At 39.2% G+C, this 27,938-nt stretch overlaps 1 protein-coding gene across 3 annotated transcripts in view; it reads right to left on the bottom strand.

The window, feature by feature from the left end:
- The window catches only part of DENND5A (DENN domain containing 5A), a 93,978-nt gene that overhangs the window by 25,175 nt on the left and 40,865 nt on the right, over nucleotides 1-27,938 (bottom strand). For all 3 annotated transcript variants that reach the window (XM_087433239.1, XM_087433240.1, XM_087433238.1), the window contains exons 5-10: nucleotides 21,094-21,281; nucleotides 12,317-12,634; nucleotides 10,914-11,129; nucleotides 9,950-10,184; nucleotides 1,665-1,815; nucleotides 908-1,001 (exon numbers count right to left, since the gene is read on the bottom strand). In XM_087433239.1, the coding sequence (XP_087289365.1) occupies nucleotides 908-1,001; nucleotides 1,665-1,815; nucleotides 9,950-10,184; nucleotides 10,914-11,129; nucleotides 12,317-12,634; nucleotides 21,094-21,281 (1,202 nt within the window). The remainder of the gene's footprint in view (nucleotides 1-907; nucleotides 1,002-1,664; nucleotides 1,816-9,949; nucleotides 10,185-10,913; nucleotides 11,130-12,316; nucleotides 12,635-21,093; nucleotides 21,282-27,938) is intronic.

Below are 27,938 nucleotides of genomic sequence, written 5' to 3'. Positions count from 1 at the left end.
TATCTTATTCTCCCATTCACAGAGGTGCCAGACACATGAAAACAATATGTTGTATTGGGTTTTATATGCATAAAATGCAAATTGCAGGGTCTTTTCTCAAAGAGAAGTTCCTGAAATAGGTTTCTGAAGGTGAAGCTCCATTTTCACAACTTCTCTGTGGCTAAGTAACGCAGGGTCTCCAACTAGAAACTTTCCTGGGAACAAATTATAGTAGAGCTGAGAAACTCAGTTTACAAGCAATGAGGACTCAGGAGGTCAATTCAAGAAGCCTCAATCCCCAAGCACCTAATGATAACATTCCTCTTCTTTGCTCCTCTAAGAAAAAACACGTCAAGATTATCTGTTTTAAGTTAAGATACACAAAAAATAGCGAAAAAGTGCCCCCCTCTCCAGGTTCAGAGATTCACAGCACTAACCCAAGTTCAGCTTTTCTTCCTTCTCACTCTAAAAGAATTAACTTCTTTACTACCATACCACACACACACAAAAAAAGTCTCAAATTTTAAAAGGATTTCTCCCAAGTTTCAGACTCTTTTTCTGAGGTTCCTGTCACAGTCCCCAGGAACAGAGTATCACGTGTGAGTGAGTACTGAAAGGACAGTGAAAGGATCTCTTCTATGCACTGACATCATTCCTGAATGGGGCTGCAAACAGGGCCTGGCTCAGGGAGAGGATCTACATGGTTAATGGCTAGCTGTCATTTGCAGAACATCGTACATCCTGGATTTGTCATAACCTAGGCTCAAGTATCAGGTATCAGGAAATAACCCCATTATTTACCCTTTTATGGGGAAAGGTCATTGTTATTAGGACATTTGAATCAGACCAGAAGCCAAAGAAATGGCAAAGAGAAGGAGAACGTAGGATGATAACAGGGCCATTCCTTGTCATTCTTAAGGTGTTTTACCTCTCTCTGGTCATTGTCTAAACGTAGGTGTTCTGTGTGTTGCTTCTGCCGATCTTTCCGCCTCCACTGGGCAGGGGCATGCCTTTTCGTCCACCTGACAGAATCAAAGCAGGCAATTAAGAACATTCCACTAAGAAAGTAAGGTCAATTGACACAAGAAAACTTGAATATCTAAGGACCACCAAGAAGTCAAGAGAGATAGCTCAGAGACCTTGAGGAAGAATAGCTTAAAGATTGGTGACTGGGCAAAAAAGAGGTAACACCCCAGGGAACATAGACATATCTCTCTTGAAACATCTACAAAAACTTCACATGCAGATCCAAAACTTTACTCAACCAACTCTGTCTGGGCTTTGACACACTCATCTCCAAAAGTAACTAAAGAAGAGCAACCCTGCTAAGTTATCTACTTTCAGTTCAGTCTCCAATTATTTCAATCACCACTTATTAAAGACACAATGCTAGCTGGTGTTGTATGAGATTCAGTTGTGAAATGATCTCAGCCTATCCACAGCCTGGCTTTTTGCAGGTCCTGGGCATGTGGAACTATCCCAATATGCATAGTGGAGACTGGAGCTGATGATACTTTGTCACCTGTTTTCTTGTTCAAATAAGTGAACGACCTAGATAGTCTGGGTCTTCTCCACATTTGCTTTACAAAATTCAGGAGTCTTCTACCAGCTCTCGCCCAGATACTGGATGACCCTCATCACCGTGATTAGGTAGCTTGATCAGGGAAGCCCTGGGGTTGACTCACTTGTTGCTGGCTGGTCCAGTGGAAAGCACATCAGACTGCAGCTTAGGGAAGAACCCCGGCTCATACTTCCCTTGTCCAATCTTCATGTCAAGTAAATGGGGGTGAACTGCAGTATGGTCAATTTTTGCCAGACGCAGCTCAATTGCTTTCTCTGAATGAGAACAACAACAAAAAAAGTCAAATATTTTTTAAAATATACCATATTCTGGGGTATAAACTAAGTCTCAATAAATTTAAAATAATTTGAATCATACAAAGTATGTCCTTTGACCGCAATAATCAATAATGACATCTTAAAATTAAATAACACACTTCTAAATAACCCATTGGTCAAAAAAGAAATCAAAAGGGAAATAAGAAGGCATTTTGAACTGAATAAAAATAAAAACACAAAAGATAGAGTTTGTGGTATGTCATTAAAATATTATTTGAAAGAAGATTTATAGCACTAAATCCCTATCTAAGAAAAGAAGAAAGGTCTCAAATTAATGATTTTGGCTTCCATCTTAAGAAACTAGAAAAAGATGAGCAAATTAAATCCAAAGTAAATACAAGAAAGGAAATAACAAAGGCCAGAGTGAAATGCATGATACAAGATACAGCATACATTTATGATAAAAACTCTGAATAAAATGGGTATAGAAGGAAAGTACCTCAACATAATAAAGACCATATATGAGAAACCCACAGCTAATATCATCCTCAATGGTGAAAAACTGAAAGCTATCCCTCTAAGAACAGGAACCAGACAAGGATGCCCACTGTCACCACTCCTATTTAACACAGTACTGGAAGTCCTAGCCAGAGCAATCAGGCAAGAGAAAGAAATAAAAGGGATCCAAATTGGAAAGGAAGAAGTGAAACTCTCACTATTTGCAGATGACATGATTTTATATATAGAAAACCCTAAAGAATCCAACAGAAAACTTTTAGAAGTAATAAACGAATATGGCGGGCCGGCCCTGTGGCTTGGTGGTTAAGTGCGCGCGCTGCGATGCTGGTGGCCCGGGTTCGGATCCCGGGTGTGCATCGAGGCACCACTTCTCCGTTCATCCTGAGGCCGAGTCCCACATACAGCAACTAGAAGGATGTGCAGCTACGACGTACAACTACCCACTGGGGCTTTGGGGGGAAAAAATAAAATAAATAAAATCTTTAAAAAAATAAATAAATAAATAAAAAAATAAACGAATATGGCAAAGTTGCAGGATACAAAATCAACATACAAAAATCAGTTGCATTTCTGTACGCTAACAACGAAGTAGCAGAAAGAGAAATTAAGAATACAATCCCATTTACAATTGCAACAAAAAGAATAAAATACCTAGGAATAAACCTAACCAAAGAGGTGAAAGATTTGTACACCGAAAACTATAAAACATTGCTGAAAGAAACTGAAGACACAAAGAAATGGAAAGATATTCCGTGCTCTTGGATTGGAAGAATTAACATAATTAAGATGTCCATACTTCCTAAAGCAATCTATAGATTCAATGCAATCCCTATCAAAGTTCCAACAACATTTTTCACAGAAATAGAACAAAGAATCCTAAAATTTATATGGAACAACAAAAGACCCTGAATAGCTAAAGGAATCCTGAGAAAAAAGAACAAAGCTGGAGGTATCACACTCCCTGATTTCAAAATATACTACAAAGCTGTAGTAACCAAAACAGCATGGTACTGGCACAAAAACAGACACACAGATCAATGGAATAGAATCGAAAGCCCAGAAATAAACCCACACATCTATGGACAGCTAATCTTTGACAAAGGAGCCAAGAACATACAATGGGGAAAAGAAAGTCTCTTCAACAAATGGTGTTGGGAAAACTGGATAGCCACATGCAAAAAAATGAAAGTAGACCCTTACCTTACACCATACACAAAAATTAACTCCAAATGGATTAAAGACTTGAATGTTAAGACCTGAAACTATGAAACTTCTAGAAGAAAACATAGGCAGTATGCTCTCTGACATCGGTCTTAGCAACATATTTTCAAGCACCATGTCTGACCGGGCAAGAGAAACAATAGAAAAAATAAACAAATGGGACTACATCAAACTAAAAAGCTTCTGTACAGCAAAGGAAACCATCAACAAAACGAAAAGACAACCTAACAACTGGGAGAAGATATTTGCAAACCATACATCTGATAAGGGCTTAATCTCCAAAATATATAAAGAACTCATGCATCTCAACAACAAAAAAACTACCAACCCAATTAAAAAATGGGCAAAAGACCTGAACAGACATTTCTCCAAAGAAGATATACAGATGGCCAACAGACACATGAAAAGATGTTCAAAATCACTAACTATCAGGGAAATGCAAATCAAAACTACAATGAGATGTCACCTCACGCCCGTCAGAATGGCAATAATTAACAAGACAGGAAACAACATGTGTTGGAGAGGATGTGGAGAGAAGGGAACTCTCATACACTGCTGGTGGGAGTGCAAACTGGTGCAGCCACTATGGAAAACAGTATGGAGATTCCTCAAAAAATCAAGGATACAACTACCATATGATCCAGCTATTCCACTGCTGGGTATTTACCCAAAGAACTTGAAAACACCAATTTGTAAAGGTACATGCACCCCTGTGTTCATTGCAGCGTTATTCACAATAGCCAAGACTTGGAAGCAACCTAAGTGCCCATCAAGGGACGAATGGATAAAGAAGATGTGGTATATATACACAATGGAATACTATTCAGCCATAACAAACGATGAAATCCAGCCATTTGTGACAACATGGATGGACATTGAGGGTATTATGCAAAGTGAAATAAGTCAGAGGGAGAAGGTCAAATACCGTAGGATTTCCCTCATTAAGTAGTAGATAGTAACAACAATAAACAAACACATAGGGACAGAGATTAGATTGGTGGTTACCAGAGGGGAAGGGGGGAGGGAGGAGGGTGAAAGGGATAATTCGGTACATGTGTGTGGTGATGGGTTGTAATTAGTATTTTGGTGGTGAACATGATGTAATCTATGCAGAAATAGAAGTATAATGATGTACACCTGAAATTTTTACAATGTTATAAACCAATGTTACTGCAATAAACAAAAAATATAAATAAATAAATAAGTAAATAATAAAAATGATGGGGCTTTAAAAAAAAAAAAACAAAGAAAATAGAGAAAATGAATAAATCCAAAACCTGGTTCTTTCAGAAGATCAGTAAAACTAATAAACTTCTAATCAGACTGATCTGGATAAAAAAGAAAAGACACAAACTACCAATATCAGGAATAAGAGAAGTAACATTGCTACAGATTCTACAAATATTAATGAGGGAATATTAGGAATAACTTAATGCCAACGAATTTGACAAGAAGTGAAATGGACAAACTCCTTGAAAGACACAAAGTGCCAAAGCTCACTCAAGAAGAAACAGATAACGTGAATAGCCCTATATCTATTTTTAAAATTGAATCTGTAGTTTAAAACCTTCCCACAGAAAAAAAACACTCCAGGCCCAGACTGCTTCACTAATGAATTCTGCCAAACAGCTAAAGAAGAAATATCACTTACACAAGCTCTTCTGGGAAATGGAAGAGGAGAGAATACTTCCCAACTTATTCTTTGAGGCCAACATTATCCTAATACTAAATCAGACCAAGATATCACAGAAAAACTACGAACCAATATCCCTTATGAACAAAGATGCAAAAATTCTAAACAAAATTTTAGTACAGTGCATTCAGTAATATACAAAAAGGATAATACATCATGACCAAATAAAGTTTATATAAGAAATGCAAGGTTGGTTTAAACATTCAAAAATCAATGTAATTCACCATATTAACAAACTAAAACTAAATCTATATAATTACTTCAATAGATGCAGAAAAAACATTGACAAAATACAACATCCACTTTTGATAAAACTCTCAGCAAACTAGTAACAGAAACAAACACCCTTAACCGATAAGAGGTATCCACAAAAAACCTACAGCTAACATCATCCTTAATGGTGAATGCTTTCCCCCTAAAATCAGGAATAAGATAAGGATGTCCACTCTCACCATTTCTATTTGACATTGTAGTAAAGGTTCTAGCCAGTGCAATAAGGCAAGAAAAAGACATAGAAGGCAGCCAGACTGGAAAGGAAAAAGTAAAACGATCATTATTCACAGGCACAATGATTATTTACACAGAAATCTGACAGAATGCACAAAAAGCTACTAGAAGTAAAATTAGTGTGGTTGCAAGACACAGATCAATATACAAAACTGTTATATTTCTATATATTAACAATGAGCAATCAGAAATTAAAATTTTAAAATACCATTTACAATAATACCCAAAAATATGAAATACTTAGGGATAAATCTGACAAAAGATATGCAAAATTTGTACACTGAAAACTACACAACACTGTCGAGAGAAATCAAAGACTACCTAGATAAAAGGAGAGGTATGCCATGTTCATGGATCAGAAGACTCAATAATGTTAAGATGTCAATTCTCCCTAAATTGACCTACAGGGCCGGCCCTGTGGCTTGGTGGTTAAGTGCGCGCGCTGCGATGCTGGTGGCCCGGGTTCGGATCCCGGGTGCGCATCGAGGCACCACTTCTCCGTTCATCCTGAGGCCGAGTCCCGCATACAGTAACTAGAAGGATGTGCAGCTACGACATACAACTATCCACTGGGGCTTTGGGGGGAAAAAATAAAATAAATAAAATCTATTTAAAAAAAAAAAAAAAAAAAAAAATTGACCTACAGATTCAAGGCAATCCCAAACAATATCTCAGAAGGTTATTTGTGGAAATCAGTAAGCTGATTCTAAATATATGTGAAATACAAAACCTAGAATAGCCAAAACAACTTAGAAAAAGAAGAATAAAGGAGGACTAACATTCCCTGACTTCAAGATTTAATATAAAGCTACAGTAATCAAGACAGTGTGGTACTGGTGTAAATGTAGTTTAATAGATTAATGAAACAGAACAAATACACTCACACGTACATAGATGACTGATATTTTGGCAAAGCTTAAAAGGCAATTCCTTGGAGAAGGCAGTCTTTTCAACAGATGATGCTGGAACAACTGCATATCCATATGGAAAAAAATGAACCTGGACCCTTAGCTTTCACTACTTACAAAAATTAACTTGATATGGATCATAGGCCCAAATATAAAGCCTAAAACTTCTGGAAGGAAATATAGAGGGGAAAAAAAATCTGTGACCTTGGTTAGGCAAAAATTTCTCAGATACAACACCAAAAGCATAATCCATTTTTAAGAAACTGATAAATTAGGCCTTATCAAAATTTAAAACTCTGTTCTTCAAAAGACATTGTTAAGGGAACAAAAAGATAAGCCACAGAGCGGGGGAAATACTTGTAAATCATATATCTGATAAAGGACTTGTATCCAGATTACATAAAGAACTTTCGAAACTCAGAATAAGAAAACAAACAACCCAATAAAAAATGGGCAAAAGATTTAAATAGGCATTTCACCAAAGAAGAGGAATGGATGCCAAATAAACAAAAGAAAAAATGTTCAACATCATTAGTCATCAGGAACATGCAAATCAAAACCACAATGAAATACCATTACAAACCTATTAGAATGGCTAAATTGAAAACACTGACCATACTAAATATTGGCAACAACGTGGAGGAACTATAACTCTCATACACTGCTAGTGGGAACGTAAAAAGTACAACCACTGTGAAATACAATTTGGCAGTTTCTTTAAAAAGTCAACATACAAATCACTCTTAGGTATTTATCCAAGGGAAAAGAAAACATACGTACACAGATGTTCATAGCCCAAATGTCAACCAATAAGTAAACAGATAAACAAATTGTAGAAATACCCATACAATGGACTATTACTCAGCAAAAAAAGGAACATGAATAAATCTCCAAATAATTATGCTGAGTAAAAGAAGCCAGACTAAATAAAGAGCAGATACTGTATGATTCCATTTATATAAAATTCTAGATAATGAAAACCCTATAGTAACAGAAATCACAGCAGTGGTTGCCTCGGGATTTGGGGAGAGAGTGGGAGGGGACAGAATGGTGATGTTACAAAAGGGCATGAGGAAACTTTTGAGGGTGGTGGGTATGTTTGCTAGTTCTTGATTTAAGTGTATACATATACCAAAACTTTAAATATGTGCAGTTTACTATATGTCAATTATATCTCAAAAATTTTAAAGAGTAGGAACAAAAAAAACTGGTAACTCTCTTGGTATTTTCTAGAGTCATGTAAAAACATCTCAACCTTTGGGCCGTCCTGTTATCCTAGGTCAAGTCGCCTTCTCTTTGGGCCTCCCTCACTTCCTCCAACCCTTCCTCTGATTTGACAGAATTTATTCAGTGTCTAAAATGTGCCAGGCACTATTCTAGGCCCTGGAGATACCAAAGGTGAGCCAGGGGAACATCTTTATCTATAAAATTACTGGGTGAATAGAAGTGATTGCCATCAAGATCTCTTCTAAAGGTAACAATTTAAAGGATCTCCAAAAAGACCCCTGTAGTTATGTTTTTACCATTTTCCAATCAGACTGGTTCAAGAAGCTAAGGTGTCCATGTGGGATGGGGTGAGGTGGCTGAACTACTCCTCTAGGCTAGGAATCTGAGGCCAGAGGCAAGAACCCTGATTTAGCATATTTCGAGTGCATCTCTCTGGGGTAGACTACATAATATACCAATGGCAAAGATATTCCCATTATCCCTGAGAGCAGAGCATAGGGTTGCCTGAAGAGTCCTGTGACACCCATTTTCCTTAATGAGTCATACAAATGAAAGTTAGTTAACCCTCCTTCCATATCCCAAACCCCACATTCTAACAGGCCCATAAGAACACATGTCCTGGCCAGAGTAATTCTAATTCAAATCAGTAGGCTGCAGTGTTTGGTGTTCAACAAATGGATTACAGATAGGCTGAACTGATTGCCTCAACCGTTATGGCAGGTGGGTAAGGCCTCAACTGACTGGAGCCTCTAGCTATAAGCAGACTCCCTTGTTTATTCCAGTGAGCCACATACAAATATCGTCATTCTCAAGTGTAGCACAACATAAAAGGACTGGGAAGTCCTGATTTAAACTGATGGCTTGGGAGATGTTTCTCTAAACCTACAGTCTTGTAGAAATCCCCATCAAGCTCCCCAGGACCAAAGCACTTACCATATGTTGAGCATGTAGTAGGTACATAATACTTAATAAATGAATGAACAAAATATACAAAAAGGCTACAACAAGGACACTGAACATCCCACAAGGAAGTGAACACACCATTTAATCTGACACCTAAAGCTGAGACTATTCTCTAGCTAAACTCATCTAGATGGGGCCTCTGAATAAAAAGGACTTTTCAATCATGCATGTAGCAAACAACTTTTTTTAACATCTGTACGTGCTGGGCACAATGCTAAAGGACTGGGGGTAAGAAAATGAGTAAATACAGTCTCTGCTCTTAAATTGTTCCCTGATAATGACAGCTCAAAAGAAGAGAGATTATTATAGAGGGGAGGCAAGAACAAGCACCACTGGAGCACAGAGGAGGAATCCACCGACCCAGCCTGAGGGCATCAGAGAAGGCTGCACAGAGGAGACATACAGTTAAGTTTTTGTGGCAAAGTGTCAATCGCTTACTCATAACCCATTCGCCCCTTCTTTCTTGCTAATAAAACCCCGATACTGTTCAGGGTAAATTACACCCAGTTCAACATTCATTTTCACAGCCTCACTTGCACTTAGGGATGGTCACAGAATATGGTTCTGGCCTATGAGACAATGGAAGTTATTGGGAATTTCTGGGAAAGCTTTTGCTTTCTGAAACGAGAGGGAAAATACAGCTGGCATCAACCTTCTCCTCTTCTTGCTCTGAATGTGAACATAAAAAGCCTCTTGCAACCATGAGGCAACAAGCATAAATATAAAAGTCAATATGCTAAGGATAGCTGAGTAAAAAGATAGAATCTCAGTTTCTGATTACATTGTTGAGCAGCTGAGCCAACACCAGCAACCACCAATTGTGCACTTCTTGCTATTGAGAACAATAACCCCCATCTGTCTAACCCACTGTTGGTTAGATCTCTACTACCAACAGCAGAACCCATTCCTAACTGACAGTGTTAAAGGATGAGAAAAGTCTGCCAAGCAAAAAAGACAGGGAAGAGCATTTCAGGCAAAGTGAACAACTTATGCAAAAGCAGAAACAGGGAAAGAAGCTGGCATGTTTAGGAACAGGGACACATGAGTGACATAATCCAAGAAGCGAGAAAGTACAGCAACAAGGAGGCCTCACTTGCTTCATCCACAGTGGTGCACTTCTGGTACATGGACGTGCGGAGAGTAGGCGTCCGAACATTCAGCAGCCTGATCTTGTCTACTCGGGAATCAAATACCCGTAGCACAGGGTCTTTATCATCATCATCATGACACATGATTTTGTTGTCAATGAAAGAGGCAAACATCTGGGTCTCCAGGAATCTTGAGAGGAAGGGCAGGTAGGGCTCAGGCTGATCTGATAGAAATGATGCCTGGTGGGACCAAAAGGAAACAGACAGTCACTGACAGGGAAGAGGGAAGAGGAAATATCAGCCTTGACCAGCAAAGTCAATGCACCCAAGGGATCCAGTAGGTTAATTCTTCTCTGAAGCTTCCTAGGTCTTTATGAAAAGCAAACAACAAAATCTCTTCATTGTTTTTTTAAAAGATTTTATTTATTCAGTTTTTTCCCCCCAAAGCCCCAGTAGATAGTTGTATGTCATAGGTTCACATCCTTCTAGTTGCTGTACGTGGGACTCGGCCTCACGTTGGACGGAGAAGTGGTGCCTCGGGGCGCTCCCGGGATCCGAACCCGGGCCGCCAGCATCAGAGCGCGCACACTTAACCGCTAAGCCACGGAGCCGGCCCTCTTCATTGTTTTTTTAACACTCATATAATTTCGGATATCCTGAAACTTTGACATACTAGCCCCAACTTACTCAGGTAACCTACTGTGGCAACCAATCCTCCCAGAATCCTGATGTTCAACCTACATGTGCACCTTTGTCTAAGAGCTCTCTGATGGAAGGTAAATCACCTGACAGTAATAATCAGCACACTACTCTAAAGCAACAAGACCTTATATTTTATCAACAGCAGAAGGACCATGAACTTGTTTCTAGCACGTAATATTATGAAAAAAAACTCATCTTCAGTTAAATGTTCTAGAGGGTCTGGCATCTTCTCATTCTTCACCACCTCCCCCGCAGAATTATACTCACTTTATCAAAGTTTTGCATCTGCTCCCTGTTGGTAAACCAGGACTCTTTATCCTGGCTGGGCTGAATGACAAACACCTCATAATCTGCAAACATCTGAGTGAAACGATTTGCAAAAACTTCCCGGATCTGAATGTTTAGCTGGTAAATCCTGAGTTCTTCTTCATCACACTGAACTTTCAGATCCTTATTGCTGCTGGCGTCTTCACGCACTTGCAGCTACAAAAAAGAAACAACAGTTAAAAACACACAAACTTTTACTTTTATCCCAAAGAAATGCAACTCACCTGTTTTCTTCCCCCAGTGGTCATTTACTTTGCAGCAAATGGAGAAAATAAACAAAAGAGGGAAAAAATGAGAAGAAAAAAGAAAGAAAGGGATTCTGACATGGAGAAGAGAGAAATGAAGGTGTTCCACTTGCAGATATCCAGCAATTTAATGGAAGTAGAGATAAGATTCAGCAATAGAGGAAAAAGTCACTATTTATCTCAAGGGTCAGGGGAAGGAGGGAATCTGTGAAGTCAATGAGAAAATGATAAATGCAAAGTAACAAGGCCAGACTCTGGCTCTCCCTTGTCTCTCTGATTTTTCTCCCCCATATCACTTTTCTTTATCTTTCTCCCTAAGAATTTTTCCTTACTATGTCTTTCTTAACCTTTTTAATCTCTCTAAATATTTCTCTGCTCCTCTTTAACTGGCCATGGTTTTTTAAAAATATCGGCTCTACTAACTAAATAAAGCAGGAAAATGAAATGTTTCACACTTCACTAAAAAATTAGCCCAACAAAATGATTACAATGGCCAATTTTGTTTATATGTAATGTACAAAAGTAACTGAACAGTGAGAATGGGGGAGGGTGAAGAGATAGGTAAAAAACTACAGAAAGGAGATAGTCTCATCCAAGCCAGGAAATGGAAAGCTAAGTACCTCCCCAGAAAAAGCACAGGACTACAGTTCAAGAGGATCAGGTCTAGCCTCAGGTCAGCCACTTACTAGGCATTTAATGGAGGCTCTCAAGCTTCGGTTTCTTGAGTTATAAAACAACAATACCTGCTCTGTATGCTTTAGGTTGCTGTGAAATTCACAAGGCAATGGATCTGAAAGAGGTCTGAACACAAAGATTACCACCATCATCCCTCCAATCATTCTGCAGTAGCATTCACATAGATGACAGCAGGCTCTCCTTGATGCCCAAGCGAGAAGCTACCCAGATTTAGATTAAGTAGCATTTACCGGACAATGTTTGCCAGAACTGAATCCAGAGTCTCCGTACAAGAGCATTCTCTCACTGCTCACAAATATGCCTTGCCCAGAACTGAGTGCTTTCTCACCCCACACTTTATCTCACCAGGACAGCACCCTAGCACAGACCAAACCTGTCACAGACTCATACACAGCATCTTACCTTTTCCAGGCTCACCCCAGTCCTCTTGACTAAGGCTTGCAGCCGGGCGATCGTTTCATTCTCCTTGAGGAGCTCGTAGGAATGCAAAGGGGAGCCTGCAATGTTCCCATTCCTCTTGTCAGAGACAAGTTCAGAAGCCCGGAGCCTCTTCAGCTTGGAGGCGCTCTCACTGCAATGAAGGTTCCCTTCAGGGGGAATGCCAAATGCCATGAGAATCTCAGAGACTTCCTGGACAAACTCCAATTTGTTGGGAAACTGAGGCAAGTCCTCGGGCAGCTCAATGAAGTGGTTGTCAATGTCCACAAAGCAGAGGTTGGCCTGGCAGTCAAAACAGGATGAGGAGGGTGAACAACTCCAGAGCATTAAGGAAGAAACTTCAGAAAGGATAATGAACATCAGAGGAAAGAGAAAACATCTGAAAGGGGCAAGTATGAGGTATGGTATAAAGAAGATGCGGCTCACGAAGGAGACAGACCTGAGTTCCAATTTTCCCCTAACACTGTCTAGTAGTATGATGTGGGGAGAGTTACTTAACCTCTCTGATTCTGTTTCCTCAGCTGTAAAATGGAAATACAGAGATAAAAACACTTATCTTAGACAGGGTAAGGATTATGTAATGACACAGATGGTTAGCATCTAGCACAAAAGTCTCACATACAGTAAATGCTCATAGAATGTCTGTTGAATTCATGAATTCTTACACCAGTGAAAAGAACACTAGGAGTGCGTCGAAAAGTCTATCCAGACCTGACTCCATCACTATTTCCCCATATGACCCTGAGCATTCTATTATTCCTTTCTGAGGCTCAGTCCTGATTGGTAAGATTTGGTGGCTGGTCTTGATGATTTCTGTGCTTCCTTCTGCCTTTCATATTGCTTCAAGAGGATGTAGAGACAACACTCTCATACACTGCTGGTGAGATGGGTAATCTGGATTAACAAAGAACAACTTGGCAATATCTATCCATCCTTATTTTACAGACAAAACTGACACAGACAGGTTAAGTAATTTGTCCAAAGTCACACAGCTAGTAAGTAGTAGAGCTGGGATCTGAACTCAGCTAGCCTGACTTCAGTCATACCCATCCACTCTTCTCCTGAGGGGTCTTACACATTTTTTACTCAATTTAATTTAAATATTTTATAGCTCCAGTCCCTGTTGGAATTTTCTTACAGCTATAAATTTAAAAAGCATTTTGAAAAAAAAAAAACGCATTTTGTTTTTTTATATTTATCTTACAACCATGAACCTGTTCTAGCCAAGACAACTGTCATTTCCCTCATTGCAGTGCCTTATTAAATGCTTAAGAGTGTATCTGTTCTATTCATATAACAGGGATAATATTACCTATGTCATAGGTTTGTTTTGAGGATTATGAAACAATAATTGCTGAGGATTTAGCACAGCGCCAGGCCCAAAGTACATAATAAATGTTAATTAACATTGTTATTATCACTGTGGAATATAAAAGATCAATAAATGGATATGTATATAATATTATTGGATAGGAAAAGTCCATAATGAAAAGATGCTAATAATCCCATTTATTTGTGAATTTTTCAAAATCCCAGACAGATTTTTTTTTGAAGGGAGTATCTCGTAAATTGATTCTAAATCTTGCCTAAAAGGATAAAAGAAAAAAATAGCCAAGAAAATTTTGAGGGGAGACTTGCCTTACCGAATTCTAATATAAACACAAAACAATAAATCTATTGGAAAAGAACTTGAACAGTTCCATGTATTGTGGATGGATTATTCAATAAATGGTTTGGGGACATACAACTATATGTTTAGAAATGTTAAAATATAATACCGTACTCAAAAATAAACTGGAGATAGATTGAAGATTTAAAGACAAAAAATAAAGCCATGGGGCCAGCCTGTGGCGTAGTGGTTAAGTTCGTGCGCTCCACTTCCAGCGGCCTGAGGTTCGTGGGTTCAGATCCTGGGCGCCGACCTAAGCGCTGCTTATCAGGCTGGGCTGTGGCCGGCATCCCACATATAAAGTGGAGGAGGATGAGCATGGATGTTAGCCCAGGGCCAATCTTCCTCAGCAAAAAGAGGAGGATTGGCAGCAGATGTTAGCTCAGGGCTAATCTTCCTCATCAAAGAAAATAATAATAATAAAAAAATAAGCCACTTTATTTTCTTAAAAAGAGTATCTCTTAGAGATACATACTAAATATATTTGGATGACATAACAACGCTGTGTGAGATTTGCTTCAAAATAATCCAGTAGGGTGAGTGGGGAGAGGGAAGAGAATATAGAAGAGTGGCAATGAGTTGATGACTCTTATATAATGATGGATGCTAGTCTCTTTATTCTTACACGTGTTCAACATTTTCTGTAACAAAAAGTTAAAAAAGAAAAACCACAGAAGTATTAAAATAAAATATAAAAGATTACTATTCTATCTTAGGGTGGAGTTGGGCTTTCTAAACTTTATGCAAGGCTAAATACTGTAAAGGTAAATACTGCCATAAAAAAATCAGAAGATAAACAATGTAGGAAACAATAATTATCGTATATAACATGTAAAAGGTTAATAGCCAAAGAAATCAATGAGGCAAAGACAATTCACCCAAGTGAAAAATGGGAATAGGTTATAAAAAGCAAACATAAAAGAACTTTCAGTTAATTAACTTCAAATACATGAAAAGATGTTCAATTTCACTAATAAACCAAGAAATGCAAACAAAATATTTTTCACCTACTGGGTTGGCAAAAATTTTAAAGATTTATAGTGTCCAATGCTGGTCAAGTTACCAGGAAACCAATATCTCATACACTGTTACTGGGAATGTAAACTGATAACTCTCTGGGGACAATCTTAAAGACATTTTTTTTCCAGCCCAAACCAAGAACTAGAACATTACCAATACTTTTATCTACCTATGTGTTCCACCTCTATCCCATCCCCCAACCTACACATTCCCATCTCTATTACTCTCAGTAACCATTATCCTGAATTCTATATTTATTATCTTTTTGCCTTTTGTTTTTAAATCTATCACATATTGGCCGGCCCTGTGGCTTGGTGGTTAAGTGCGCGCGCTGCGATGCTGGTGGCCCGGGTTCGGATCCCGGGTGCGCATCGAGGCACCACTTCTCCGTTCATCCTGAGGCCGAGTCCCACATACAGCAACTAGAAGGATGTGCAGCTACGACACACAACTATCCACTGGGGCTTTGGGGGGAAAAATAAAATAAATAAAATCTTAAAAAAAATAAAAAATAAAAAAAAAAAATAAATCTATCACATATGTATATATGCCTTTAAATTTTTGCTTGTTTTTTAATTTTATAAAAGGATTATTCCTTAAGCAGTCCTGTGGCACTACTTTTCTTCACTCAACATTAGGTTACTAAGATTCAGCCATTTTGTCGTATGTAGCTATGTGTTATTCATTTCACTCTTGTATAATATTCCAGTAGGTGGATATACCACAATTTATTTATCAATTTTCCCATTAAAGGGCATTTGAGTTGTTTCCTGTTTATTGATTTTACATTGTTATACATGTTTTCTTAGACACATGTGCACGACCTTTTCTTGGGTATATCCTAGGAGTGAAACTGCTGTGTCATAAGGTATGCAAATGTTCTGCGTGATAAGATAATGCCTAGCTGTGGTTATAACAATTTTTCCAAAGTGGTTATAATAATTTACGTTGTTACCAGCAATCTAAAGTGATCCAAATCTTTTCCAAAATTTAGTATCATCAGATTTCTTAATTTTGCCACTGAAATGGGTGCATTTAATTTATACTTCTCTGATTGCTAGTGAAATTAAGAAATGTGTATTTTTTGTGTAATACTTTTTCATGTTTTTAGCCCATTTTTCTATTGGGTTGCTTATCATTTTATGACTGATTTGTAGGAGTTCTTTATAATCTGATGATAACTCTTTATAGGTTAGGTGTGTTACACATACCTTCTCCTAGTTTTCATCTTATCTTTTCATTTTAAGATGTCTTTTTCTTTAAAAGATGAAATTAATCTTTTATGGATAACACTTTTCTGTATCTTGTTTACAAAGTCCCTACCCAGAAGTCAGAAAGATATTTACTAATATTTTCTTCTAGAAAATTTAAACTTTTGCTTTTGACATTTAACTTCTTAATCCATCTCGTTGATTTTGTTATGGCGTGACAGACATATTTTACTTCTTTCCCCTATAGACAAGCAATTTTTCCAGCTCCATTATTAAACAGTCCCTCCTTTGGCATGGTACCTCTGTTGTATATCAAAATGCTGGTCCACTGATCCTTCTGTTTATCCCTGTACCAGTAAGTCTTGAATTCTAAAAGAAGAGGCAGGAAGGTAACATAAGTCTAGCTACGTAACTATTCCACTAGATAACAACTTCAAGCCCTGCCTGGTTAAAGGACCAATAAACGTTCAACAACTAAAAATAGGCTATTTTTTGTTTATTCCTTTAAGATTTTAAGATTACGAACACTTTCAGATCGAGCCATTAAAAAAGACAGTAAAGAGAGGATTAAATCATCTAGTCATGAAGATCATCTGCCTCATAAGGCGTGTCCATCCAGCTAACAGAACAAAGCACTGTGACCCACCAGAGGCACACAATGCAATCATTTACCATGTCAGTTCTCCTCTCTTTACAGGAAAAAAAGGCAGTTTGTCCAATAGGAAACAAAAAGGCAGCTAAAAATAACTGCATCCACTCAACAATGCTTGGTTGGCTTTTCTCCTACTGCTGTGAGCCAAATATAGAATGTTTGTAAAGAATTTTATGAACTCAAATGCTATGTCCATGGATATTGTAGATATACTCCTGGTCAGAGGTGGCAAGAGGAAAGAAAGCAGCTCAGGCACACTTCAGAGACGAGCCAGATTAAGACAGGAGCCTCTGAGTAGACACCACTAGCCATTCTTTGTAGAGCTGGGCTGAAGGAGGTAGGGATAAGAAGGCAAAGTGAAAAGGGCTCATACAGTAGCCTCACGCTGTTTCCTCCCAGCACATGGAGGACTCTGGCAAACAGAAGCAATTTGCAAACCTACCTCACACTCCTCATGCACCCCCTTCCTCAGCTGAGAAGAAGCCAACCGCTACAAAACAGCTTGGGGGACAAGCAGCAGCCTAGAAGGGGCACTGAACCCTAGAGATCAGTTTTCCTCAGTTAACCTCCTGCCTTGTTGGGAGAGGGCATGAGAAGGCTTAGCTGCTCTGGGGTAGTGACCACGTGGATCCCCAAAATCCCAAAAAACCTCCCAAATCTCTTCTTGTAAGAGGTCACAATGCCCCTTCAGCCCTGAGTTCCTAACACCAAATCACAGCCAGCCTCACCCCCTAGTCTATCTCCACGTTATTCTCTGAAGGGGAGCTCAACACACAGATAACTAGGAGAAATTACTGAAGGAGTATCCCGAGAAAGGGAGGAAAAAGTAGGAAAGAAAGAAGGGCCCAAGACAGAAAAAAGTAACACCTCCTTCTTTACTAATATCCTCTGCTTGCCTGCCCTGACATAGCTGTGGACGAATTGCCTCCTTCTTAAACTCACACAATGAAACCCGAAAGAGAAGCACAGACAAAAGATGCCTCACAAAGGCAGCTCAGCACTCTCACTTGCTCAGGGCCAGCTGAGCTCATGAGTTGGTGTAAAAAGAAACAAAGGGCTTTTCACAGACTTCTGATGCCCAAAGATGCGGCAGCAACTGATGAATTCTGATTTAGGGGGTTAGGGAATGTACACTCTCCATCCCTCTGGAGAAAGCACCTTCTTTTTTTTTGTGAGGAAGATCAGCCCTGAGCTAACATTCATGCTAATCCTCCTCTTTTTGCTGAGGAACACCAGCTCTGAGCTAACATCTATTGCCAATCCTCCACCTTTTTTTTCCCCAAAGCCCCAGTAGACAGCTGTATGTCACAGTTGCACATCCTTCTAGTTGCTGTATCTGGGACGCGGCCTCAGCATGGCCGGAGAAGCGGTGCGTCGGTGCGCACCCGGGATCCGAACCCGGGCCGCCAGTAGCGGAGCGCACACACTTAACCGCTAAGCCATGGGGCCAGCTCCCAAAAGCACCTTCTATAAATCAAGCTTGCCTCACCCACTACCTTGATACTGCCCCCTTGCAAAGGCCCAGGTGAATTTCCCCAGTCCTGCCTCAAAGCTTCCTTCTAGCAGCGTAAAGACACCACATGATGTCCACCAAAATGCTGAAAGTAGTAATCGCTGGGTGGTAAATTTGAAGCAATTTTTACTTTATTCTTTATGCTTTTGTGCATTGTTAGAATTTTTTACTATAAATGTGTAGCGTTTCTGAGACATCCCAAAGCTGTCTTTCAGAGATATTATCACTCTCCATTCATTATCGGTACCTTTAATGGTGCTTCACTCCTCGAGAAAGGCAGTTCTTTTCTCCCCAAAGCTTCCCAGAGGGATTACACAGACTCAGATATCCCAGACGTTATCTGCTAAAAATCAAGGCAGAAAATATCTAGCTATGTAACTGCCCCCACAAATATTGGACCTTCAGAGGGACAGTTTGTATGAAGTGGGACTCTGCAACACTAGAACTGCGTATTAAGTATACACAAGTATTCCACAGTCCCATCGTCACCACTCCTTCCTAAGTAGACCTCGGCGAGAGGCAAAGGATGCAGCAAGGATGGGGAATACTGCAAAAGTGGAGGCCCCAATATCTCGGGACAGAGTGAACTTTTGGGTTTCTCAGACAACCCATGGTTTCTCCAACAGTCCCACTAAGAAAACTGCTGGTCTCCTAGCAGCCTCTTCATATACCCACATATATGAAGCACACAAAGAAGGATGCTGAGAGATCCTACATGGAATAGAACCTGCCCATAGAATAGAACCATACAGCAAGCTGATGCCAAGGCTGAAAATAAAACTGAGAATCCGGCTTCTTGTCTAAGACAGTGATTAATTTTTAGATTAAGCATGTAGCATGCCTCTTTGGCTTTCTACCTTCAATCATTTTTTGTTGTTATTCTTATTTTGACTTTACAAAATTATAATTAGGTTTACTAGGAAGAAGTGTCAATATTAAATACACACTTGTTTAAACCAAACAACTGGGCCGGCCCCGTGGCTTAGCGGTTAAGTGCGCACGCTCCGCTACTGGCGGCCCGGGTTCAGATCCTGGGCGCGCACCGACGCACCGCTTCTCCGGCCATGCTGAGTCCGCGTCCCATATACAGCAACTAGAAGGATGTGCAACTATGACATACATCTATCTACTGGGGCTTTGGGGGAAAAAAGGAGGAGGATTGGCAATAGATGTTAGCTCAGAGCTGGTGTTCCTCAGCAAAAAGAGGAGGATTAGCATGGATGTTAGCTCAGGGCTGATCTTCCTCACAAAAAATAAAGAAATAAATAAAGCAAACAATAAAAAGCTCCCCAGTCTTCAGTCTTTGATAGCTACTCTTCATGTATATTAATTGGTAAAATAGACAAATACACATAAAAACCCAATACCCCAACTCAATGGTTTAGATCTTTTCTTCCTTAATTAATCTTGTCCCACCCCAAACAGCACAAAGCTCTAGAAAATCAAAGGAGCCAAGGGAGTGGAAATGAAAGAAGCTACGAGGAAGACATTTTGATTCTAACACCAAAGGAGAGAGAAAAATAGTAAAGAGATGCATTTGACTATAATTTAATTATTACAGGTGTGATCTATCAGGGGTTTCATCAAAGATGCTGCCCAGACATGTCCAACGACATGAGTGCTGCCCATATCCAATTCCATGAGACTGTTCTCTTCTTTGGAGGTCCCCTTACTCATATTCCTCAGTTACACACAAAAATCTCCCCCCTGCAAAGAAATTTTGATGGAGAGAGGAAACAGCGTCATGTTGACTCTGTATGTGTACTCCAGTCTTCTTCCCAGGCCTTTCTAATGACTAAGAAATTTAGAGTGGGAAAGCCCTTCCCGCAGCTAGTTTCATACCAGCCACAAAATGAACTAGTTCTATTGGCAATTATAGGAAAATAAAAAATAAAATAATCTTTTTTCTAATCACGCTTTAAATCTATTTTAGAATGAAGTAGGAAATAAATAAATACATATTTTTAATCAATTCTTTTGATATGTGAAAACAACAGGAAGGAGGAGCAGGCCATCCTCACGGCAAGAGAGGAAAAGCACTCTCTCAAGGCCTTATGTTGAACAAGGAAAGTTTTCAAAGCTGGCTCAGTACCACAAGAATCACTATGATCACGTCAACTTTTACAGATCAACTGTGGCCTGTAAAAGAAAACCACTGATTTATTAACACATGTCTGACTACTAAAGTAGTTATGAAATTATCTTATGTGGGGTTTTCTTAAAATAATAGGCGGTGGAAGGTACAGAAGTAAAATACAATTTAACATGTATGATAACTGTTGAAGCTGAGCGTTGAGAATACAGGGATTCATTATACTACTCTTTTGTGTATGTTTAAAGTTTCATAGAATAAAAAGATTTTCTAGTAAATGTCTTAAAAAGTATGTAAAATACTGTGTTTGAAAAACTGTATAAAAGGCAATTCACAATAGTACAAACACAGAGACCACAACGTATGTCTGTCAGGCAATAAAGATGACAACTATCTCTGGAATGATATAAACTGAGCTAAATATTCATTGTTTTAACTGTTTTCCTGGAAAGTTATTTATGTTCCCCCAAAATAAAAGAAAATAAACTTGGCAATATCACCCTGGGCTCATCCCAAAGCCTTTCTCTCCCCAATCCTGGATCGGGGCCAGAGGCACCAGCACTCAAGCTCCACATTTCTCTCACCTCTTGAGGCAGCTCCAGCTTTGACCGGTCATCCAGGCCGTTGGAATGCAAGCCCATCAGGTATGGCACAGGTGCATCTAAGAAATGTAGGAGAGAAGCCGGGAGAATAGGGACATAGACATGCTGCCACTGGAAAGGAAACATGAGGGCTGTAATCGTCTCCGCCACAGTCATCAGTCTCTGGTAATCTAGGTAAAAAAAAAAAACAAAAAAAACACAAACCAAAGAGTCAAAACCAAGACACTTGCTTCCCAAACCCTAAGTCAAAACCTTCCACACAATTTCACATTTAGAAAGGATCAGGATAAACTTCAGGATACCTGAGCAAGGGTATGCTCAGAGTGTGATTCCCTTGTGGGTGTCAGAGAGAACCCAGAGACCTCAGTGGACCACAAGGTGAAATATACCCACACCCACACAGGTCCCTGCTAGTAATAAAAGTTAATATGGAAATATAATAGAAATCATAAATAGCACCTTGCTCCAAATATTAAATCAGACTGTTAAGTAGATTCTCTTAGGTAGAAAGGGGGTGGGGAACTGGAACAAAAAGAAAAGGAACAGTGGTCTGGGTCTCTGTTTAGCATAAGCCAAAACAGGCTTTTAACCACTCAGATATGTCTGCATTCTATAAGGAGCTGATGTGAGCTTTGCCTTCAAGATCAAGCCCAAAGAGCCACCAAGTATGTGTGGTTTTCCAAACTAGCCAAGTCTGCCCTGTACCTGGCAACATTTCCTGAATGGGAATAGCACAAATGTGTTATTTAACACTCAATAAAAAGCTTCCCTAAAACTTGAAAGACCGAGAAGATTGGCTTTCATGATTCAAAACTCTTGCTCTAGATCAGAGATCTTAGCTTGCAAGGGAAGGCTTGTGCTCAAAGTTTAGCTTTTCTTCAGAACACAATTTCTAGACCTATTTTATAAAAAATGAGTAACAAATACACTGGGGAAGCCAAAAAAAGGAATAAGTTAAAACCAAAAATTTAAAAATTACTATCACAAATGGTATGTTGGTTTCAGGCATTTAAGGACAAAGCAGGAACACAAATTTTAAAATCATATGAGTAATATCCTCCTGGAATGGCTGATTTTGAATGAGCTTTCACAAGAGTTAACGTGGTTTCACATACTAAAAACCCACCCCACCATTTAAACAAATCACAGCTTGGTTCCTAAAGGAGTTATAAGTAACAAAAAGCTTTCCAGAAAATGAGGAAGAGTGAGTAGGAATTGAGCAGAAGTTGGTGTGTATCAGCTAGGTAGAAGCTTAGCAAAGCATCCTACAGCTGCGCAGTAATAAAGCTTTGAAAGCTGCCTATCACCTTGCTCCTGGCTAAGCAAAGAGGAGTACGACCTGGAAATAGATTTTTTTTTTTTAACTAGTAATGCAAATAAATAGAAATTAATGACTAAAACGTCATCATCTCAAACATTCTGAGTGCACTACAGGAAAGTGCCTCACATGCTTCTTTGGGGAAACGAAGGCACTTGACAAATAAGTGATGTAACCAATCAGTGGGTAAAACTGAGCTCAGAGATTCGATCACCAGTAACAAAAAAAAAAATACAACTGGTTTAGCAGAAGGACAAAAGAGCATGAGCTTTTCATATTCACTAAAGACAAGGGGCAGACAGATAAGAGCTCAAGGAGAGTCTATCTCATTTTTCATTGTGCCCACACACAGCACCGTCATTCCCATATTAAAAACTATTTAGTGAGCCCCCCATCGAAGCAACAACAAAAACACTTCCCAAATTACAAAAAAAACACTATTTCAAGGATTAAATTAGATAAGCTATATATTAATTCAGAAAAAGTATTTAGTCCTACATGAAAGTAACCCAACAACTGAGTAACAAAATTTAGACGATCGCAAGCTCTACCTTTAGCCTCTTCTGCAATACCTCAATTCCATGTGGCACCTGTACAATTTTGCTTGTTTATCTGCTTTCTGCTGAAACCCCTCTGCTCTATGATTACTCTAACAATAATTATTAAGAGGAATTCTAATGATTCTCCAGATGAGACCTCAATTCTTATATTTTTCAGCTTTTTTCCAGATATGAATGTAAATAATCTACTCAAGAGCAATAATCTTGAAAATCTCAGACATCATAAGAATTTATTTTAAAATTCAAAATTAAGATGAATCAAAAGAATGTAAAAGCGTGGGAGAAAGCCTTCAAGTGATATTTTAAAGGTGAAGATCTAGTCTTACTATGTCCCTACACTGGCTCTTAAACACATATTTTGAATAAATATTACACTGAATAATGCCACCCCCCCTTTTTCACTGTACACACACACACACACACACACACACGCACACCACTTCTGGAATAAAAAAAAAAAAAAAGGCAGGAAGTACCACAGGTCTTTTCAAGCACAAGAAAACCAAAAAGCTTCTCCTTCCTTTACCCAAAGTCAATAAAGCAGGTGCTTTATGTGGCTGGCATTCCTGACACGTCTGCTCAGGGACAGCAACATCTCACAGAGGGCCGACCGACACTCTAGAATAAAGGAGTCCCTGAAATGCCTCTGTCATCAGGCTTCCTGGGCTCTGGACTACTTCTTACAATACCTAGCTGCAGGGTCTGGGAACATCTACTCTGTAATCATAAAACGGCATGCTAGAGTCTGAAGGAAGGAGCTTTCTCTGCTCCATAAAAGCAGGTTTTTCAATAGCACAGAAGTCTAGTCCTGGTTTTTGCCTACTCTTCAGGATGAATTTAATCTAGTATCTGAAACTGAGCCCACTTATTTCTGCTAAAGTGGATAACTTTTTTTGCCTCAGATTGAAATCTCTGAAGAACTCCTTATGATGTACTTGAAATTGTGGGATTCTTAGAAACAAAACACATTTGGAGTGAGACATAATCTCCTCTTTCAAGGCTAAACTGCTTTCCATTATGCGGTTTGGTTTTTACAAATACCAGAAATTTGGAATTTTACGGCCTTTCTGGTCTGTGTGAGTTGTAGGTTTCTCTTTCTCTACATTTTTATATTTTAAAAAAGTAACATCCCACCTTGAAGAATGGCCTAATAAACAATGCCTCAGGGATCCAGCAATTTGTGGTACCCACGCTAGGATGCTGACCTCCAAGAGCTATAAGTAACAGCACAAAACCCATTTCTATACACCACTGCAAACCACAAAATCAGTACCTCCTTTGCCACTGCTTGTCACTGTGCTCACCATTCCAAGAGGTGAAACCAATAAATAGGAAGCAGCTGAAGGTCATCTGCGCCCCAAGTGTTTCAGCCAATCAAAATCAACTGGAGACACTTCAGCTCCAGGCAACCGTCTGGGTTCTCTCACAGCTCCCATAATGTCTAATGAGCAATTACTTTTAACAAAAAGAGATAATGCAAAGCATAGTGGGATTACAACCACCACTGAGTAGCGAGGAGGGAGGAATCAGCACATTTTCATGACTCGTCTCTGTGCAGAGAAAGACATTAGACTTGGGTTCACTCTACAGATAAGTCTACTCCTAAACAAACTACAGGGCAGTTCCTGCACATTAGAAACCGAATTATAAACTGTCCTTGCATGCTTGTACTTCCGTGAAAACCACATAAACAAGGATGTTTTCATGTACTCTTTGTGTTTAAGAAAACAACCTAATCTCTATGTCCTGATATCTCCAAGATACATCATTAAATGAAAGAAGGTGCAAAACAATGATTAGTATGCTCCCATTTGTGTTGTTTTTAAAAAGTATATATGTTGTGGGGGCCGACCCTGTGGCTTGGCGGTTAAGTGAGCGCGCTCCGCTGCTGGCGGCCCTGGTTCAGATCCGGGCACGCACTGATGCACCACTTCTCCAGCCATCCTGAGGCGGCATCCCACATACAGCAACTAGAAGAATGTGCAACTATGACATACAACTATCTACTGGGGTTTTGGGGAAAAAAAGGAGGAGGATTGGCAATAGATGTTAGCTCAGGGACGGTCTTCCTCAGCAAAAAGAGGAGGATTGGCATGGATGTTAGCTCAGGGCTAATCTTCCTCACACACACACAAAAAAAGTATATATGTTGTACATGCATGACTACATCTGGAAGGAACTGGAAACAGTGGTAATCTCCCTGAAGGAGAACCAGGGGCCAGAGGTGGAAGTCTTACACTTCACTAGACACCCTTTTGTAATGTTTTAAATTTCTACCATATGATTGAAATGCTTTTTTCCAAGATGTATTATACCAATTTAAAACATATATGTATGGTATATTAAAATTAATTTTAATCAATAATAATTTTAATATACCATGGTGTGTACATATACTCTAAAGAATATTAAAATTAATACATGTGTACTCAACATTTAACAAAAAATAGTGCATTATTTAAAAATATTTGGGAGGAGGGCATTAAAAAAATTAAGAGATCGGGTCGGCCCCGTGGCTTGGCGGTTAAGTGCGCACGCTCTGCTACTGGCAGCCCGGGTTCAGATCCCGGGCGCGCACCGACACACTGCTTCTCCAGCCGTGCTGAGGCCGCGTCCCACAGGTAGCGGCTAGAAGGATGTGCAACTATGACGTGCAACTATCTACTGGGGCTTTGGGGGAAAAAAAAGGGGGGGGATTGGCAATAGATGTTGGCTCAGAGCCGGTCTTCCTCAGCAAGAAGAGGAGGAGTGGCATGGATGTTAGCTCAGGGCTGATCTTCCTCACACACACACAAAATAAATAAATAAAAAATTAAGAGATTACTTCAAAGGGGTAGAATTCCAGGTCAAAAAGAAAAGGAAACTTTCAACTTTCTCCACATTGTTTGTTCACATATTATTTATTTGTTTTAAAAAAAACTATTATTTTCATTACGGATACACAAGAAATCTGATCTCTGGCTACCACAGGAAGGAGAAAGAAAAAGAGATTTCATTTTATTCCCTTTGGAATTGTTTTGATTGTGTGCCCTGAGCACGCAGTACTTTTGCAATAAAAAACTAATGTACGCTTAACAAGAGTTGGTGGCATTTGCTCCCAAACTTGTTTGTGCTAGTTGAACTTAGTGGATTATATATTTAACCAAATATTATGTAAATAAATGGTAAAATATGAGGGCAAAAGAAAGAACTGTTTCTCTGAAAACAAAATTAAATGCTTTAAAAAGACTCAGTAATGCAAAGTCGCTAAAAAATACTATAAGTGAATTAAGCATACTGTGAGGCAATTAACTGCAAAAATCTAAGGAAAACTGCAAAAATCGACATGCAGGTTCCACTCTGGTCTTCTGCAACGTTAAGGTCTCACTCCACTTTAAAAAAAAAAAAGGTATCTAGAAAATTTAGGGGATGAATTATGGGTGTGGTTTACGCAAGAAAAACAATGCAGACATCTGATTAGTGAACCCATAATCAAAGGAAATGCCTACCCTTCATCAAAAGACTGGTGACTATACAGTCACATATTTTAAGTTAAAATGGATGTATGTATCATTTTTAGGATTCCCAGACTTAAATGACCTTTTCAATTATCCAACCCACTACCCTACCAACTCGCATCAGATAAAGAACTTTTGCTCTATATACAATTTTAAAACAAGCACTAAAAATATGCTATTAAAAAAAAACTCTGTCTAAAGACAAACACCACATGATTTCACTCATATGTGGAATATAAACCAATACATGGACAGAGAGAAGTGTATGGTGGTTACCAGGAGCAAGGGAGTTGGGGAGGTGGGCACAAGGGGTGAAAGGAGGCATTAATATGGTGACTGACAAACAGTAACGTACAACCAAAATTTCACAATGTTATAAACTATTAAGACATCAATAAAAAAAAAAAAAAACTATCTCTATATGGACCAAAGAACAAATAGGTAGTAAATAAAATGATCTACACAAATTAAAAAAAAAACACTGCTTAAAACTGCCAGTTCAGGGCCGGCCCTGTGGCTTGGTGGTTAAGTGCGCGCGCTGCGATGCTGGTGGCCCGGGTTCGGATCCCGGGTGCGCATCGAGGCACCACTTCCCCGTTCATCCTGAGGCCAAGTCCCGCATACAGCAACTAGAAGGATGTGCAGCTACAACATACAACTATCCACTGGGGCTTTGGGGGGAAAAAATAAAATAAATAAAAAAATTTAAAAAAAAAAACAAAAAAAAACTGCCAGTTCAGTCATCCCAAGAGTTATACTCTCAGAATCTTACAATTTCACCTGCATTCCTTTTCCCTAAATAACACCTCTTTTCTATTCAGAGAGACGTAGTGCGCAACATCATCTGTGAGTGGTGATGGCATGTTTTTGGAGGATCAGAGAGATTTTCATCCACGTAAGGCCTTGGAATCATAAAAAAAAAAAAAAAACTATTTCAAGAAAACCAAGCTGAATTGTTTCAAGTACTCTATTAATAATAGTGAGCATAACCTACATCCAATAAAAGGCCACTCCATTTTAGCCTCAGCCATGCTCAACAATGCCCAGGAAGTTTTTGGAAACAGCTTTTTCCTGACCGTGCTAAGCATGACTTTAGGGCCTGAGTTCAATTTGATTTTACACACAAACCTTCTCAAGTGCTTTCGAACCTCTTAAAATTCTTATCACAGATACAATAATCCATGTTCTGGGAAATATAAGGAGCTCTGATGGGAAAATGTCACCTATCATATTTCTGGTTTTAATTCTCCTTTTCCCTCCTCTAAACATCCCCAATGCATTATAGGTACCTCTATGCCACTACACCTTCTAACACCCAAGCTGGTTTGGTGTCTTCCTCTCTGTTCTAAACCAGACAGTCTTCACTATTCAACTAAGCCTCTGTTTCAAAGTATTTTTGCCAAGCTCCAGTCAAAGAGTAACTAAGAAAGCAACATGACTTGTCCAAGTCTA

This window comes from Ceratotherium simum, chromosome 7 (genome assembly GCF_057802395.1).
Source record: "Ceratotherium simum simum isolate JZ-2026a chromosome 7, ASM5780239v1, whole genome shotgun sequence".
NCBI lineage: Eukaryota > Metazoa > Chordata > Mammalia > Perissodactyla > Rhinocerotidae > Ceratotherium > Ceratotherium simum.
The sequence above is the reverse complement of the archived record's forward strand: the minus strand, read 5'-3'. Positions and strand labels throughout refer to the sequence as shown.